This window comes from Alligator mississippiensis, chromosome 1 (assembly GCF_030867095.1).
Source record: "Alligator mississippiensis isolate rAllMis1 chromosome 1, rAllMis1, whole genome shotgun sequence".
Taxonomy (NCBI): Eukaryota; Metazoa; Chordata; order Crocodylia; family Alligatoridae; genus Alligator; species Alligator mississippiensis.
In genome coordinates this window covers 83215040-83231921 of record NC_081824.1, presented here as the reverse complement: position 1 = coordinate 83231921, position 16882 = coordinate 83215040, and the positions used below count along the sequence as shown (strand labels likewise).

Here is a 16882-nt window from a genome sequence, read left to right as displayed (position 1 = left end):
AAACTGACAGTATCTTAGTGCATACCAGTTTTTATTGCTCATACTTCATACCTTCTTAGTGTTGTACCCACTGTGTGTGGGGGAAAGAGTGCCAGTGAAGCATTACTTGGTTCTTTATGCTAACACAACCTTTTTATGCTTGCTAAATTTGAGAATATTCCTTAGAATTGGATTACTTAGCTGTTACGCTGGATAGATTTTTGTCATCTTCCACCCACTTTACAAACACTGAAAAGATTCCTGAAGGATAGAGTTAACTATGAAATCCATATTGTAATACATGAGAAACTGAGGCCCAAATTTACAGAAGGACTTGAGCATGATGACAGTTGTCAGAACCCAGTAGTTGAGTGCCCATGTCACAGTGGAATGTTTCATTGATTTGATACCTATAACACAGTGGAATTTCTTGCCACAGTGGAATTTTCCGCTACAGTAGAAAACCCCGGTCCAGTAAAAGTTCCTGCCAACTTTATGTAAATACGCGCACCACCATTGGCCAGTTATAATTATTCATATTTGGTGACTAGCGATTGGCTTGTTAGTCATATAAAAGTTAAAGCAGTTTCCGCCCAAGTCGGAGAACTCCGTGCACATCTCGGAGCGAACTTGGCGGACTGATCACCCACCAACGACTCCCCGTCGCCGACCGTCCCGACGTACCCCCGTGCCCTGCCGGCCCGATAAGCCATTCATGTCATTTTGTCTGACTCGGAGAGCTTACGTTTGCAACTGTAACCTAAGTCAGTTCTTCCTGTGCTGTGTACACTGACGGCGTAAGTAAATAATTTCTTTGTTCAACCAATACGCTTCAGTGCCTAATTCTGCTCCATCGGTCAAAAGTACCCGCCTGCCGTTTCGGGACTACTGGCCACAGCCCGGCCTACCACTCGACCGCCACAACAGTCAGCGTCATCACATCGGTGAAGGTGCCTGGCTGCCGGAGCAGAATTTGCAAACCTGAGCTGGTTATCTAAGTTCTGTTAACAGTGAATAGGGTAGACTGGGGTCTGGGCAAAGGATTTCACAACAGCCTGCTGAGTGCTAAGCTAGTCAATAGGAAATGCTGAAGACAGGGGTGTTTCTCTGTTCTGCCTCTGCTGAAGTTAGTCACCTCTCTGCATTCCTGAGTTGGATTGTCTGCAGGAGTAAGAGTAGCTCCTGCACATAAATTTCCTATCTCATCTGTCTAGTTATGAACAGCTGGCTCACACTTTTACATTATGGTTGGAGGAGAAAGAGAAGGTTGCAGCACCTACTATTTACTTAGGAGCCTAGTTGCTAGAGCACTTCACTAGGAAGTGTTAGATCTGGGTTTATGGGCTTTCAGCCTGAGAAGCTCTGAATCTGTTGCTCTTCCAGAAGAGGGCTGTAATCATGAGGGATGTCCAGGTTTGTTGGGACATTCTCCAGCCCTTCTTCTGAAGGTGGGATGCGGTGCAGCCAAGGAATGAGGAGTTCCTGGAGTCAAAAAGGGAGGGACGAGTCGTGGTTCTAATTAACTCAGTAGCTCTTTATGCATTTTCCAAGTGATTCATTTAATGCAAAATAAATTAGTCCCAGGATCAGGGACCAGAACACAGGACTTTTGTTTCCCAAGGTTCATCACAAGGTTTTAGAGTATTGTGCTCTCTTGCTTGCTTTCTCCCTTGCCCAGTGAATTTTGCATTCTTTTTTATACAGTAGCTGAGCTTCAATTTAGTCTAGCCTGTAGAGTGGAGCATTTTTATGGGATGCAAGATATGTCTCTGAAGTTCCTCAAGCCATTCAGAGGGCTTGTACACGGGTCTTCCATTTCTTGACTGTTTTTGTTTTGTTTTGTTTTTTAACTGTAACACTGATATGTAAGAGGTTGCCATTCATTTTATTGAATGAAAATAGTCATGGCTGTCAGATGCGCAGTAGGTGTGTTCCGATCATACCTGGTGATTTGGGACCCTCAGGAGACTTACACCTGGGAATGCCTGGTTTGTGATTCCTAGAAACTATGTACCTTAGTAAATATTTTTAGGTGCCTATGTGTCTAGGTGGAGGGATGAGGCTTTTGTGAATTGCTTAGTTTGACTTTGGCACCTAAATTTCATCAAAATTGTACTTCAGAAGCCCAAGTCCTTTATGGGATCTGACCAAAGTGATTTGCCTAATAATGCTGAAAGGATAAATACTAGGGATGGGGTTAGAATTCAGGGAATCCTGGCTCCCATTCCTGTTTTTTGAACCTTGCCTATCAATCAAAGAAGTATTTGATACTTTATCATATGTAAAACATCCTCTATGTATGTTAAGTGTAACCAGTCACAAAGTATCAGTACTCAATTCTCTGTGTATAACCCATTGAAACTAATAGATGCCTACAAGCAGGAATAAGGTATCTGTTACCTATGACAACTGATATATTTTAGGTTTTAAGTTATCTGTCTGACAGACTTTTTGGATACTAATTTGATGTAATGAGATGCACTTCTAATACCAACAACACTAAGAATAGCCGTTGCAGCCAGCCTACTCTTTATTTAAAATTATTCCATTACAGATGTCCTAATGAGTGCCATGATTGTATAATTCTCTTACAACTTTTCTGCATCCCCAGAAGGAAACTGTTGCATTTTTCCCCTTTTCCCAGATTTGGATGAGCATAGAATAAAAATTGAGAAAACAGAAAGATGCGTTTGTGAACTGTTTGCTATTATGAAAACTGACAATTTTTAAAGAAATGTTATAGTCTGCAAACATTAGTGTTAAGGCAAGTCTCCCTGTCTTCACAGTATGCCATTATCTTATAAATATCTTGACTGTGACTTTACAGTGCTGTTTATAGAATTTAATAAAGCAAATGTAATAATGCTGCCTGTGCTTTAATGCACAATCTCAATTGAGTTGACCAGAAGATAAATAGGAACAGGAATGATAGTGCGTTCCTACAGATTGTTTTTAATAAGCATGTTATTTAGTTGATCAACCCACTGCAGCAATGCCTTCTATCCTAGTCTACCAGACAAATTTATTAATGCTCCCCCCCCACCATTTCTCTGAGAACATTGATTCCCTGCAGACATATCTCTATTAAACCTCTAGAAAGTCACAACTTCCAAATTAGATTAAGTAGCAGGAATGGTACTAGAAGAATCAAAGAAAATTGAGTGCATTATTGAATTCATGCCACATCGTCTCAGGAAGGGATGGGAGTTGTGTGCAGTGGTAACTTTTGTCCTTACTGTACTAACAAAGCTGTGGGCATTGCTATCAAAGCTAATTGTCTGCAGTGTATCAGCAAACCATCATTTTTTGCTCTAAGCAAGCATGCATCTACTGAACTTTTGCAAATAAAAAAAACTAAACATTAATAGGAAGCCTTAAAATTAAACAGAAGCAATTGTGATTATTTATTTTTCTTCCTGTACACATACATGTACATGTATACATTGAAACTTTTAGAGACCAAATTAAAAAAAAAGGTGCCTGGCATTAGATTGTAAGCAGACTTGCTTGTCATGCTTGTAGTTGCAAAATGCAAACATTCTTTTTAAAGCTGCCTATTTCTCATTTTGATCTGACATATTAAAAAGCATATAATTAATGGTTGACATTAGTAATTAACATTAACTTTCTGGTGCTTAATATGCCATCATTCATCCGTCAAATAACTGGTATGCATAATATCTTTGCATAAAGGATTTAATTTTACAAAATGGTCTTTCAGTTCTCAGACTATACATTTTAAAGAACTTATAAATGTATTTAAAAGGGATATGGGTTTGGGTTTTTGGGGTAGGTTGTTTTTTTTTTTTCCATTTATTGACTGTTGACATTGCTTTTGTTTCCTATTAGGAGTGTACACAAATGTGCAAGTCAGGGGCCTCAACGAGGAAATATGGGCCCAAACGCACAGCTTCCATTAGTGGCTAAAGAGCACCACCTTGCTGTTGCCAGTGCTCTCTGGAGAAATTTCTTTCCATACTTGAAGAGCCAGAGGATGTCACAAACACCCCATTCCCCACAGCTTGCGGATACAGCTGCAGGTTAGCTAGAATGGCCTCCCTTCCTCTGCTGCTTTCTTTGCTATTCCCTTTTGCCACCGTCTTTTATGTGTTTCATGTTCTTGGCATATTCCTCTTCATATTGAGAAGCTCAAATCTGACTAAAAGCAGAACGTGAAATTTATGCCGGATGTTTTTCCAACAAAGTACTGAAGTGCTGTCTCTTTCACTAGTGTACAGGTAGATCTATAACATTGGAGTATTTTGAATCTATAGAAACATTTTTATTGACAGATTATATTGCATTTGTAATGTTTATTAGAATCTAAATAAGAATAACTTATCGGTTCATCGCATTACATTAAATCTAAGCATTTTCCTATTATTCTCTATTATAATTTGATATAATTAGCTATTTTTTCCAAAATGGCACTGATTTAGCAGAATTTGCATGTTTGAAATATGTTTTGACATCTGTTCAGACATTTTCAAAGAGCTGATTTTGTGATTTCTTTTTGATGCATTTTTAAGCTCATATACTTTGAGACATTTTTGTAATGTTGCTTGGGCTGGTCATTTTGCTCTGGATACTTTTATACATTGATGCATTTTTGCCACATAGTTCAATTTTGTACTGAAAAGAATACACTACAAATTTAGTATAATGAATTACTTTTTTCAGTTTGTCAGTGAATAATAAGAATGCTCAACCAATTCCTTAACATCAGTAGAGCTAGATTGATTCACATCAGCTAAAGATCTGGCTCACTATATTTTGATGCCGTTTTATTTTATCTAAAATTTTAATGTAACACTACATGTTTAAGAGTGCTTAGGCTGATCTTTAGCCATAATGATTTCCTGAATCCATTTAAATAAAATGTAGAAGAGTTGTTTCTGAATTGACAATATTTTTAAACCATAATATAAATTAAGAACTAAATTTATAAGCTCTCAAGGACATGTGAAGTAATACAAAATGCTAAGACCCTTGAACTGCAGCAACTCTGCAGTAGTTAATAGGCCATACTTAATGAGATGCAAGGTAGTGAAATTGAAAATGGTCTCCCACTACTGAGGCTTGGCAGGAAACAGCAACACAAAATCAAAGCAAGAAATTACTGTCACAGTTTTATCACAAATTCTGTTTTCTATGGTTAAATATATTTTTTTTTCCATTTTTCTTTAATTATTTAATTGAGGTAGTGATATAACCAGTTAGTCTTTTAGAAACCAGCTGAAGAGAAGTCAAGTGCTGAATATAATTTATGCAGCCATGTTGAGAAGTAATACAGAAGAAGCTGCTCTCTTTCCTGGACTATTGACTTTGGGGTTAGGTACAGAAGTTACACAGAAACTGCTTTAAACCTGTAACAGAACATAAATTCAGTGCACATAAACCAGTTTCAAAATAGCCAAAACTGGTTTGAGATGAACCTAGTTGAATGTAGTATCAGATTTAATTGATAGAAGAAAAACTGGTCTCAGACCCCTTCCTGGTTTTCCTTCCATCCCGTTCCTTCAGACCCCTTCCGTCCTCCAGCATCCCAGCATACTCTGCAGCTCTGGGCAGGGCTGTCTGTTCCAGCCAAGCAGGGTTGCCCCTGCCCCTCTCCTCCCTAGGCAGAGCACTAGCACTGCTCTGGCTGGCTGAGAAAAGGGTGGAGCTGGGAAACCCTGCTCTGGAGTGCTGCCAGGTCTGCCTGGCAAAGGGGCAGCAGCCCTTGCCAAGTGTCCTGAGCCCCCCACCTCACTCAGTGCTCCAGGGGCAGGAGCGGGGATGGGGCCAGACCTGAGGGGGACTGGGGGTTTGATCACCCCATTGCAGGGAGGGGGTCAGCACAGGCACCAATAGCTCCACTCGTGTACCGGGGGCCGTGGCGGCCAGATACCAGTTGCCTGAGGGGAATTGGGGAGGTTAATCCACCCATTGCAGGCAACAGCAGCATGGGCACCAACATGGCACTGGCTGTGTCCCATGCTGAAGATCACCTCAGGCAGGGCCCACACTGCAGCACCTGGACCAAGTCCCTCAGAGGAGTGGCCAGCCAGCACAGGGCTGGGGGTGTGACCTGGCTGCAGGGTGAGGGTGCTGGAGCTAATTATGGAGCCTGACTCACCGCTGCCTCCTGCTGTGGCAGAGCAGCCCAGGCTGGGGTGGCCCCAGGGGGCAGGGTTCAGCGCCTCCAGCCCTGTGCGAGGGTTGCAGGTGGGCTGCAGCTCCCTGCCCCCTCGCTTTCCCAGTGGTGGCAGCGGAGCAAACTATCGTGGTAGGCAGAGGTGAAGCACCTGTCACCTGCTCACAGCAGCATTGGGTGCTCAGGGAGGGGTACTGTGGGCCAGGGGCATGGGTAGCGGTGGTGGGAGGCAGTGGCTGCTGCATCCTGATCCAGCCCAGCCCCACAGCCCAAGGGCATAGGCAGCTGTCACCTGGAAGGGGGTGTGGAGCCATGCTGCAGCTGCTGCCCACCTGTTCCCACACGGAGCTTGAGGCGGGAGGTAGCGGGTGTTGACTCCCACCCCCTGGAGCTACTCCGGGCCAGGTCATACTGCTGCAGCAGGAGGCAGTGGTGTGTCAGGCTTTGTAACTAGCCCTGGCTCTGTCCCCCCTCAACCCTGCAGCCAGGTCACATTCCCCCTCCACTCTCCAACTGACCCCTCCTCTGAGGGACTCGGCCCAGGGTGCTGTGTTGGTGCCCCCACCGCTGCTTCCTGCAATGATGGGATTACCCCCCCCCCCCCCCCAACGCACACACACACCTTTCCCCTCAGTCTACTGGTGTCTGGCTGCCACAGCCCTGGGTACATGGCCCTGCCTACACGAGCTGAGCCTATCGGTGCCAACACCATCACCAACCTCCTGCAATGGGGGGATTAACTCCCTGCTTCCCCTCAGGCTACCGGGGTCTGGCCCTGCACCTGCTCCTGCCACCAGCCAGTGAATGAGCCGGGTAGAGAGGCTGGGGACCCCTGACAGGGGCTGCTTCCCCCCTCCCACTCCAGGCAGACCCCGACTGGGGTCTCTGCAGGCCAGGGTGAAGGGTTAAGCCCCTTCCTAATCCTATTCAGGCCTTCCCGGGCCTGGCCACACCCCTTCCCTCAGCTTAGTTTCCCTCCAGTTGAGGACTTGCCCTAGCACCCCCTGGCTTCTAGCCTGAGCCACTTCAGACACGTGCGCCTTTCCAGAGTCACAGGTGAACATCTGTTCACTTGCAGATTGGTTCAAACTATGCAGGTTGGACTAACCTGCAAAGATTGAATCAATTCAAGCTCTGGCTTTTTGAACATCCGTCTCTAGCCTGGAAGTTGTAGCCCAAGGAAGAGAACACTTCTACTGAAACACTACCTCCTCTATGAAAGTGGGTGGGATTGGTCAGAAAGGGATAGCTTGATTCCACCATGCTACCCTCTTCCTGCCTATTGGCCAAAAGTACTAAACAAACAGTGGTGAAAGTAATCTAGTAAGGGGTTGACAGAAATTGCTTCCTGCCCTGCGGTAATTGGGGACCACATTTTACCTCTTTACTTAGAAACAGGACAGGGGACAGCATTGTAAGGCATGATGAGTACATGCTACCCATACTCAGGGCTTGTTGTGAAACTTTAATCTAACCCTCTGTTAATTAAAATAGCTGCCTTGTTGCTCTTTCTGAAAACAGGCTTGTGCTTCCACTAATCAAAAGCACAGTTTCCTTATGCATATCGCATTATAAGCATACTCTTAATTTAGTAATAAGCTAGCTTTTATTTAACTTGAATTGGGAAAGATCGGGAGCTGGTGGATGCCTTGTTTTTTTATATCAGAAAATAAAGATCAGTTTTGCAATCCTCATTTGCTGTTGCTGATTTCATTTAGTCTAATAACATATCAGCATTGTAGGTTACGTCTCCTTCCTGAGTAAATGTGTTTGTTATCTGTAGCATAAAGAATGAGAATAACTTTGATGTTGGTGGTGCTGGATGTGTTCCATAGCAGCCCTCCAGTATTGAGAGCAAATGCTTATGTCTCATTAAAAAATTCTGTGGCATATATTTATTATACAGTTTTATAGGTCTGCAGGTGCTGCCTAAGACTGTGTGAGGTCTACTGTTCTGTTAAGGAGTAGCTTTGTGGTTAGCACGGCACTTGCACATTCTTTCCCATAAAACACCAATATACAAAGAAGTATTTTAAGAAAATCAGGCTGGAAATTCCTACAGATTCTCTGTTTTTCAAAATTCAGTACCTTTCTGGAGGACTAAGGCACTTTAAAAATTCTTAGTGGACACCAAGTGCACTCATTTATCAAAGGCAGAGTGGGAGGTAAGGGGAAATGTCCAATTACCTCACAGAGCACATTTATACAAGATGATGTCTCCTGGCTTTGTAACCATTGTATGCATTTGATTACATCATTCCCCATCCTTCATATCTTGTGTCTCATCCTAAAATTGTAATCTGCTTGGAAAAGGGGTGACCTCTCCCTATTTTTTAAACAGTGCCTACTATGTTGGTTCCCAATTCTGACTGGAATCTAGAGCAACACAAATATTAATAATAACAAATAAGTTTCAATATTTGTTAGTGGAACAGGAATGTATTTTAAATGCATGAGAAATCTTTAACACTGCCCCTCTCTTTTCTTTTTTTTCTTTCTCTATTTAAAATTAGCTTTTACTTTGTTAGCTTTGGACATGCCCAGCACTGCTCCACCAGATCTCCAGCCTCAGCCTGTTTTATCAATGATGCAATTGTTTGGATGGGATGACATGGTATGGCACCAGCTGGTATCAAGATATCTAAGTCATCTAATACAAAACAGGTGAACAATTTAAACTCCTTGTTCTTTCAGCTCCTTTCAAGCACACACAGTCTCCTCATTCCTGCATATAACTAATGGAAAACTTTACTTTAAACAACAATGCCTCACTTAGTGGCCCAGTTTCTGTGTTAAAGATCATTTGCAGCTCTTTAAGTTCCAGATTTCTTGAATTTATTATGGTTTTGTCCTCCACATGTATTTTGAAGGTATTTTTATATCTTTGGATAATGAATTGGCAGACATTTTGCGGATATATCTTTCATGCAGCAAACTAAATTACTGCGTGTGTATGGGAAGCAAAGTAAGAGTCATGGGACCAAGGAGAGGACAAGTAAGAGAGAGCATGCTTCTGTAGCCCAGTGATGAGGAAACTCCTTTGGAAGGGAGGCACGCCTAGGTCCTCCTCCCTGATTTTAGTGCTATTTTTGCATTTTATCCAAAAGCTATTTAATGCAAACTGCATGCTCAGTTCCAGGAGGAACCCAGTACTCCTTCCCAGGGAAGCCTTCTCATCATTGAGCTACAGAGTTAGGCTCGTCCATGCATTTCCTTTTCGCACAGTGGTTCAGTTATCAAGAATGGTGGTGGCTTCCCTCAGCCCAGCCTGGACTCTAACTTGGTGGTTAGAACATTTTTCAGGAAAGTAAGAGATTTGACCTCACCTACTCCCAGACCAGGAGGGACCTAGAACTAGGGTTTTCCACTAAGGGCAAATGCTCTAACCATTAGGCTATTACAACACTGTTATCTGTATTTCTTGAATGAAAGTTCATGTTATTCATATTCTGAGCCCATCCAATAGAATTTTTAAATATCTGGAGGAAGAAAGACTGATTGTTACCAGCCATTATGGATTTGTCAAGTACAAATTCTTCCAAACCAATTGTTTTTTTTTTTCTTTGACAAAGTATCAGGTTGGATGACTGAAAGGAATGTAGTGGACGTTTAATATTTGGTATAGCCTATGTAATATTTTTATAGGTATACTGTAGAAACATGGACTAGATAAAATTACTATCAAGTGGACACGAAATTGGCTCAATAACTGCAAGCAAAGGGTAATTATAAATGGATCGATATCAGTATGGCAGGCGGTTTCAAGTGGGGTTCCACAGGGGTTTGACTTGTGTCCGGTGCTGTTTAACATGTTTGTTAATCATTTGGATGCTGGAATCGATAGCTTCCTGATCAAGTTTTTAGAGGACATAAAACTGGGAAGAACTGGAAATACTCTGCAGGATAGGAGTAGAGTGCAATAGGACCTTGGTAGATTGGGAGGCTGGATTAGGGACGATAGAAATAAGTTTAGTGCAGACATACAAGATGCTACATGTAGGGAAGAATAAATCAGTGCACGCTACAGAATGGGATATAACTGGCTGAGCAGTAGCCATGCTGAGGAGGATCAAGGCGTGTTTGGTAGATTGGAGAGTCAACATGATTAATCAGCAATGTTATGCAGTTGTTTGTTTGTTTGTTTTTTTTAATTATGTACTTTTGGGCTGGATCTGCATGAATATTGGTGTCTCGGCCGGGCTGAGCCAACTCGAGGTGATTCAGAAATTACTCGTTTGTCAGGGCGGGCTGGTGAATGGAGAGGCTGACAAGGCTTAATGGTTGCAAAAAACTTTACTTACGTCGTGGGTGGCTGCGACGGAAACGGTTTGGTCGTCTGGATAACAATGTGAGTTGCTCCAGCTGGCGAGGCCAATGCCAGTAAATCCGTCCGTAACTCAAGCCAGCAGGAAAAGGGTACGTCTGGGACTGCGTTCGGCGACGGGAAGAGGGATCGATAGGTGATCAGTCTATCGACCAGCTAGACACAAGTCAGATCTCTAAGAGGCACTCTGCAGCGTGCTCAAAGCTCTTCGACTTGGGCGGAAGTCGCGCTAGTTTTTAAATGGCCAGCAAGCCAATTACCGGCCGCCACGTGTGAATAATTTATCACTAGCCAATTGCGGGGCACGAATTTGCATCCGAATGGCGGGAACTCTTTGCACCATGCATTTCTGTGCTGCAAAGAGAAATGCATCCTGCAAAGACAGCTGCAAATTGGCAGGAACTCTCTCCTGCACGCGGGTTCTTTATGCAGCAAAAACTCTCGCTGTGCAAGAGGCTCTCATGTGACAAGAAAACTCCATAGTGCCAAGGCACCAAAATCACTGGGTCGTGACATGCCCCCTTGCCAACGGCACAACTGGAATTTTCGACACATGAGCACATCATACGGCATCTTTGTTAGAGGATTCACTGACTTGGCAAAGCCTTCACAACCTATATATATATATATATATATATATATAAACAAATAACTTTGAACAGATAACAACAACTGTTGATCATCGTCTGATTGGAGAACAGCCGCGTCAGTCCGTCGTCTCCTATAACAGACAATGTCAGTAAACACCCAACAAATGAAAATAGTGTTATAACAAGTTCTGATCAGATGGGTTCTTTGCCGTCTCAGTGCCTCCCTCGCAACTATCACTTTCTGGCTTCGAATGGACTGCAGTCTGGTCTCATAATCAGGTGGTTGTGGATTACCGCTTTTGCTGGGGTCAGACCTGTAAAGAAAACAGAATAACAAGACAAAACCCAACGAGAAAGAATCATAACTGGCTTCACTGTAAGGATACTGGGTGAACATTGGAACGGTGAGTCATCCAGTTGTGATGAACAATAATAGGGGGACAATCAGGCTTCTCTTCCAGTTGGACAGAATAGGTATTGGGATATTGTCCCGGCCGTTGAACTGTCCCTTTGTGAACTTGTGGATGAGACTGATGAGGGTGAGGTATTGAAATCCACACTAACTCGTCAGGTTGGAACCTGGGCTCCCAAGGTGGGGGTTTTTGGACATTAGCCTCGTCCCATAACGGCTTAGCAGTGTTTAGTGAAATAAGGACATCGTGATTAAATTTAGTCCAATTTTTAAACGTCCCTCCTCCTCTAAGGTGAAGCTGCTCCTTGTATAGACCTATGTGTCTCTCCACAAAGCCGTTGGACTGCGGGTGGTATGGCAGATGAAGATGCCATGCCACATTGTGAAGACGAGCAAATTTATCCAGAGCATTAGAGTTAAATGGAGGTCCTCCATCAGACTGAATTTCATGAGGAGGTTGCCAGGTGGCAAATAGGGCAGTTAAGGCAGCAATAACAGCAGTGGCATTGCTTGTCCGTAAAGGAATAACCTGCAACTGTCTGGTCCCCAAATCAACCACAACTAGTCCTTTATTTGGTGGTTTAGACCCTGGGAGGGGTCCCAGTAAATCTACCTGCCAAACTTTTCCTGCCTGAAACTGTGAAGAATCGAAAGCTCCGATCTGATGCTTGGTTTTATGACACTTCTCTTTAGCACACGTTTCACAGGCCTGAGCTACCTTTTCCCAATCCCGCCAAGCTCCATATGAGGCCGGCTCTGTAATGGTTTGGCACCAACATTGATGACAAGCCTGTGGTCCTGGGTGACCCCAATTTTCGTGAAGCCACGCGAGGAATGGATTTGCTTCAGGATCAGTGGTAGATGTGACAGGCAAGGCTATGTCAGTCCAGAGTGGATCCTCCAAGAGCTTATCAATAACCTCATGCACTGGATCAGTATCTGGACAATGGGACTTAGTGTGCCTAATCAACGGAAGGCGTACAAATCTAGTTAACGTCCTCCAGATGTCTCGCCAATCATTCAAATTTTCAGAGGGAAAAGCTATGCCCGTAAGAATTTTATAGATATGCTGCGAATCAATTGCGATGATCGGAACTGGGAGTGTATCGTTATGATACATCAAACAATGTTCTAGTACCTTCAGGAATCCTAATAATTCACATTTTTGGGATGAATTATCATCTGGGTTGGCTTGGAAAATTCCCTTATCATGACAAGCTTTACAGTAGTATCCATAGCCTCCTTCATGTCGGGAGGTTCCATCTGAGGCCATCCACGCTGGGGCTGAAGTTCCATACAGCGTAAGAACCTTTTCCTCATCTTCTGGGCTTGGATCAGGTACCATGTCTTCCAACCTCCAACAATGCCAATTATAATGGTGGGTTAGTACTAGTGTATTCCAGGTCTTAGACTCCCCTTGAAAATGTGGGTCGATTCTTCCCGCGTCTAACAAGGGTAACAATGTGGCACCAGGAGCGCGTAACGTCCCATGCCCCCTTGCTAATGGCTCCACCAGTTGTTCGGCTAGGAGAATCTTTCCTATAGCTCCATATCGATGTTGCGCCACTTGAAGCGTCTTATGGGCCGTATATACCAACTCATCGCGGGGGTTATGCACGACAGCCCACACGTGGTTGGTGGTGAATCCAAGGGTTACGGTTAGTGACTCACCCAGATCGATGGCATGGAGTTGTGTACCTTTAACCGTGGTTAGCAGGCGAAGCAGATTCTGCTGATCCTTTTCCGTCCAAGGCGTGGACTTTCGGGACTTGTCACGAATCTGTTGCTGTAATTTAGTGAGGAGTGCCAAATCGCTGGGTTCAACATAATGTCGATACCAATTTAAATGACCCATCAGCTGTTGAAAATGCCTCTTAGTGACAGGGTGGAATGTTTTTAGCGGATCGATGTTAGGACCCTCATGCGATACTCCGTGGCGGATGGAACTGGTGTATCGAGTGCCAAGGAACGTAATGTCATCTACAGGATGTAGGCTTGACTTTTCCTCGTTGATGGTCCATCCCTCACTTTGAAGGTGAGCAACTAGTTGGTTTACTACACCGGCAACTACAGAGCTATCGCGACCCATGATGGCAATATCATCCACATAACTCTAAATTTTTAATTCCTTTTCTGGGGGAAGAGAGTGCAAGGCTCGAAAATTCTTCAGGGTGTTATTCATGGCACCAGTGGCTAATGATGGAGCGTTGTGATATCCTTGCGGACAAACTGTCCACCTGTACATGATGCCATCAATACACATATTCAGTATTCCTTCCGGGTCAGTTATTGGGATAGAAAAGAACATATTTTTCAGATCTAATGTAACTGCGACCCACGGACTTTGCTGGAACTGTGCCATCTCAAACATACACTGTGGCAGAGTAGACGGATTAGGTTGTTGAAGTACCTGACACCTTTTATTGACTTCTCGATAGTCCACGACCAACCGGGCTTCATTAGGCTTCTCAGGTTTCGCAACTCCCCATCCTGATGATAGATAGGTACTGGCTGTTACAGTCTTAATACAGCCTTGTCGCTCGAGTCGCTGCAGAAGGTTAGTAAGGGACTGTTTTAGAGAATCCTTAGTTGGGATTGGCCGATATCACCAGGTGGAAGTGTCACGAAGCGTTGGTCGATGCCAGTCCTGCTCTGGGATAATTACGGGTAATGCCTGTAGCACTTGTTCCTTAAGGTCAAGCGTTTTTATCTCCAGGATTCCTAAAATGTTGATGCCCCCTAGAACAGCCTCTAGGGGATATCGGTGATCCTGAACCCAAAACTTGACCTTCGTTGTGACAATGATAGCGTTAAGCCCTTGTACCTTGATTGTCTTGGTGGTCTTTTGATGAGGTATCATTGAGGTAATCACATTGGTCTGAGCTCCAGTATCAAGAAGAAAGAATACCTGTTGTTGGTCATCCGGATTGGTAGGGTTGTAAACAGTCAGTTCAGCGTATGGTCAAGAATCAGTAGGATCAGGTCTGAGTTGGGGAAGGCCGCCGGCGGAGCCGACGGCCATTACTCGTTTTTTGTCGGATCCTCAAAATTAAATCCCAATGCTTCAGCCATACTGGCCTGGGCCTTGTCTCCCAAAAGTCTCAATTGAGCCTTTGTTAGTCCGGAGTGAGCGAGAAGAAATCCGAACATAGTTCTTTCCTTCAGAGTTCTTTCCTTCGAGGTTCTTTCTTTTGAGGTCCTTGGAGGTGACCCCCATGGCTCTCGCCGAGGGGTATACCCTTGACGCCTAGGCCTCAATGTTGCAGCCAGGTACGCTGAAGGTCGATCCCTTGTGTCATTAGAAGCTTCCTCACCTTGCATCGGGTTCACAAAGAGTCAGAGTGTAACAGCATTTGCTCCTCCGTATACCTCCACGCAGGCATCTATAGCTTCCAAGGGCATTGGAATTGCCCCGGGGTCCGATAGGTGACGATGAGCCCATCTCTCTTTACGCTGGGCTGCTGTTAGTCCCGTTGGATTTGTCCTTGGGCTCCATGAGAGATACGACACTCCAACTATAGCGAGGAGAAGTTGTTCTGCAGTAGCCTTCTTCGGGCAACCCTCATGCCAGGTGTGAAATTTGTGGGTTACCTGTCCTACCACAAGCGCCGGGAGCGGGATGGGCCAGTAGGCACTGTCCGTGACCACATTCAAATCAGTAGCGCGCCCTCCGCTCCACGCTGCTTGTCGTGTCAGGGCACTCGCTTCTTCCTTATCCAGAGTGTCGGATCCAAATTCCACTATCAGTCTTCCTAACCACATGGCCAAGGTTTCTTCCGGCCTTATTTTAGATTCTTTGCAAAGCTCTTGAATCTCTGGTCTGGTGCGTGTGCGAGAGATAACAGTGGTACACGTGGTACCTTCTTCATCCTCAACATGCTTTGTCACAGCTATCGGGTAAGCTGCGGCAGAGAGAGGGTTAAATTCTGTATCTGGGAGCGTTGGGTATATCCCTCCTCCCATTGCCCCCTCCCCATGGTAAAGAGGCGTGGTTGCAGGGAATGACGTCACCTCAGGAGGTGGAGTCACCAGGGGGATCCCCGCCGGGTCTTCCAAAACTCCGCCCCTCCTTTCCGGGTTCCCCGGGTAGCTAGCGCTTCTTTCAGCGCCATTTTCTGCTAGCAGCATCATGCGGCTGGCACTGTTAACAAACGCTGCTCCGGAGCCCTTTGCTGTCCGCTCCAGCGACTCCTTTCCCGCAGTATGCATCTGAGCCTCCAAATTTGCGTATTCCCTTTATAGGCCTGTTACTGCACGGAACAGCACATTTATCATCTTTCCCTTTTTCCATTTAATTAGACCCCACTTCGGCTTGTGACGGCCCATAGTTTCCAAATCCTCCTGTAGCTGAACGAGGAGCTCATGGCCCCGCGACTCAGGCACCAAATCCGAACAGTTGAACCAGTCCGCGGGGGTGGGTTCCCCCCCCTCCTTTAAGTATCGGGTGCATTGGGCGAACTCCTGAGCGGGGGTCAGCTTTTCTGCCTTCCGCACTTTCACCCCGGCTAGGGATATTGTTGATGTTTCCTCCGGGGGCCGATAGTAAACCCGGTCGCTCCCCATTATGCATCCGAACTCCCCTAGGGATAGCTTTGTTCTCCATTCTTTCACCACGGCTTCTTCTCTTTTTACGGAGAAGTAGCCATCAATACTTCTTTCCTCCCCTTCTACCGCTTGGTGGTAAGCGATATGTGCCCATAGATCGTTAGCGTTCTCTACATGGCGGTTCCCGGTGCGCCAGGGGCAGCACCCAATTAAGTTCTTCTCCAACACCATGCCCTTTAATCCCATCCTCGTCGCCATGTCTCGGCCGGGCTGAGCCGACTCGAGGTGATTCAGAAATTACTCATTCGTCAGGGCGGGCTGGTGAATGGAGAGGCTGACAAGGCTTAATGGTTGCAAAAAACTTTACTTACGTCGCGGGTGGCTGCAACGGAAACGGTTCGGTCGTCTGGATAACAATGTGAGTTGCTCCAGCTGGCGAGGCCAATGCCAGTAAATCCGTCCGTAACTCAAGCCGGCGGGAAAAGGGTACATCTGGGACTGCATTCGGCGACAGGAAGAGGGATTGATAGGTGATCGGTCTATCGACCAGCTAGCCACAAGTCAGATCTCTAAGAGGCACTCTGCAGCGTGCTCAAAGCTCTTCGACTTGGGCGGAAGTCGCACTAGTTTTTAAACGGCCAGCAAGCCAATTACCGGCTGCCACGTGTGAATAATTTATCACTAGCCAATTGCGGGGCACGAATTTGCATCCAAATGGCGGGAACTCTTTGCACCGTGCATTTCTGTGCTGCAAAGAGAAATGCATCCTGCAAAGACAGCTGCAAATTGGCGGACACTCTTTCCTGCACACGGGTTCTTTATGCAGCAAAAACCCTCGCTGTGCAAGAGGCTCTCATGTGACAAGAAAACTCCATAGTGCCGAGGCACCAAAATCA

The 16882-nt window shown here is 45.1% G+C and overlaps 1 protein-coding gene across 2 annotated transcripts in view; it reads left to right on the top strand.

Moving 5' to 3' along the window:
• MMS22L (MMS22 like, DNA repair protein) overlaps positions 1-16882 on the top strand; it is a 166885-nt gene that overhangs the window by 116800 nt on the left and 33203 nt on the right. For both annotated transcript variants that reach the window (XM_014611080.3, XM_019486393.2), the window contains exons 15-16: positions 3829-4019; positions 8629-8779. In XM_014611080.3, coding sequence (XP_014466566.1) covers positions 3829-4019; positions 8629-8779 — 342 coding nt within the window. The remainder of the gene's footprint in view (positions 1-3828; positions 4020-8628; positions 8780-16882) is intronic.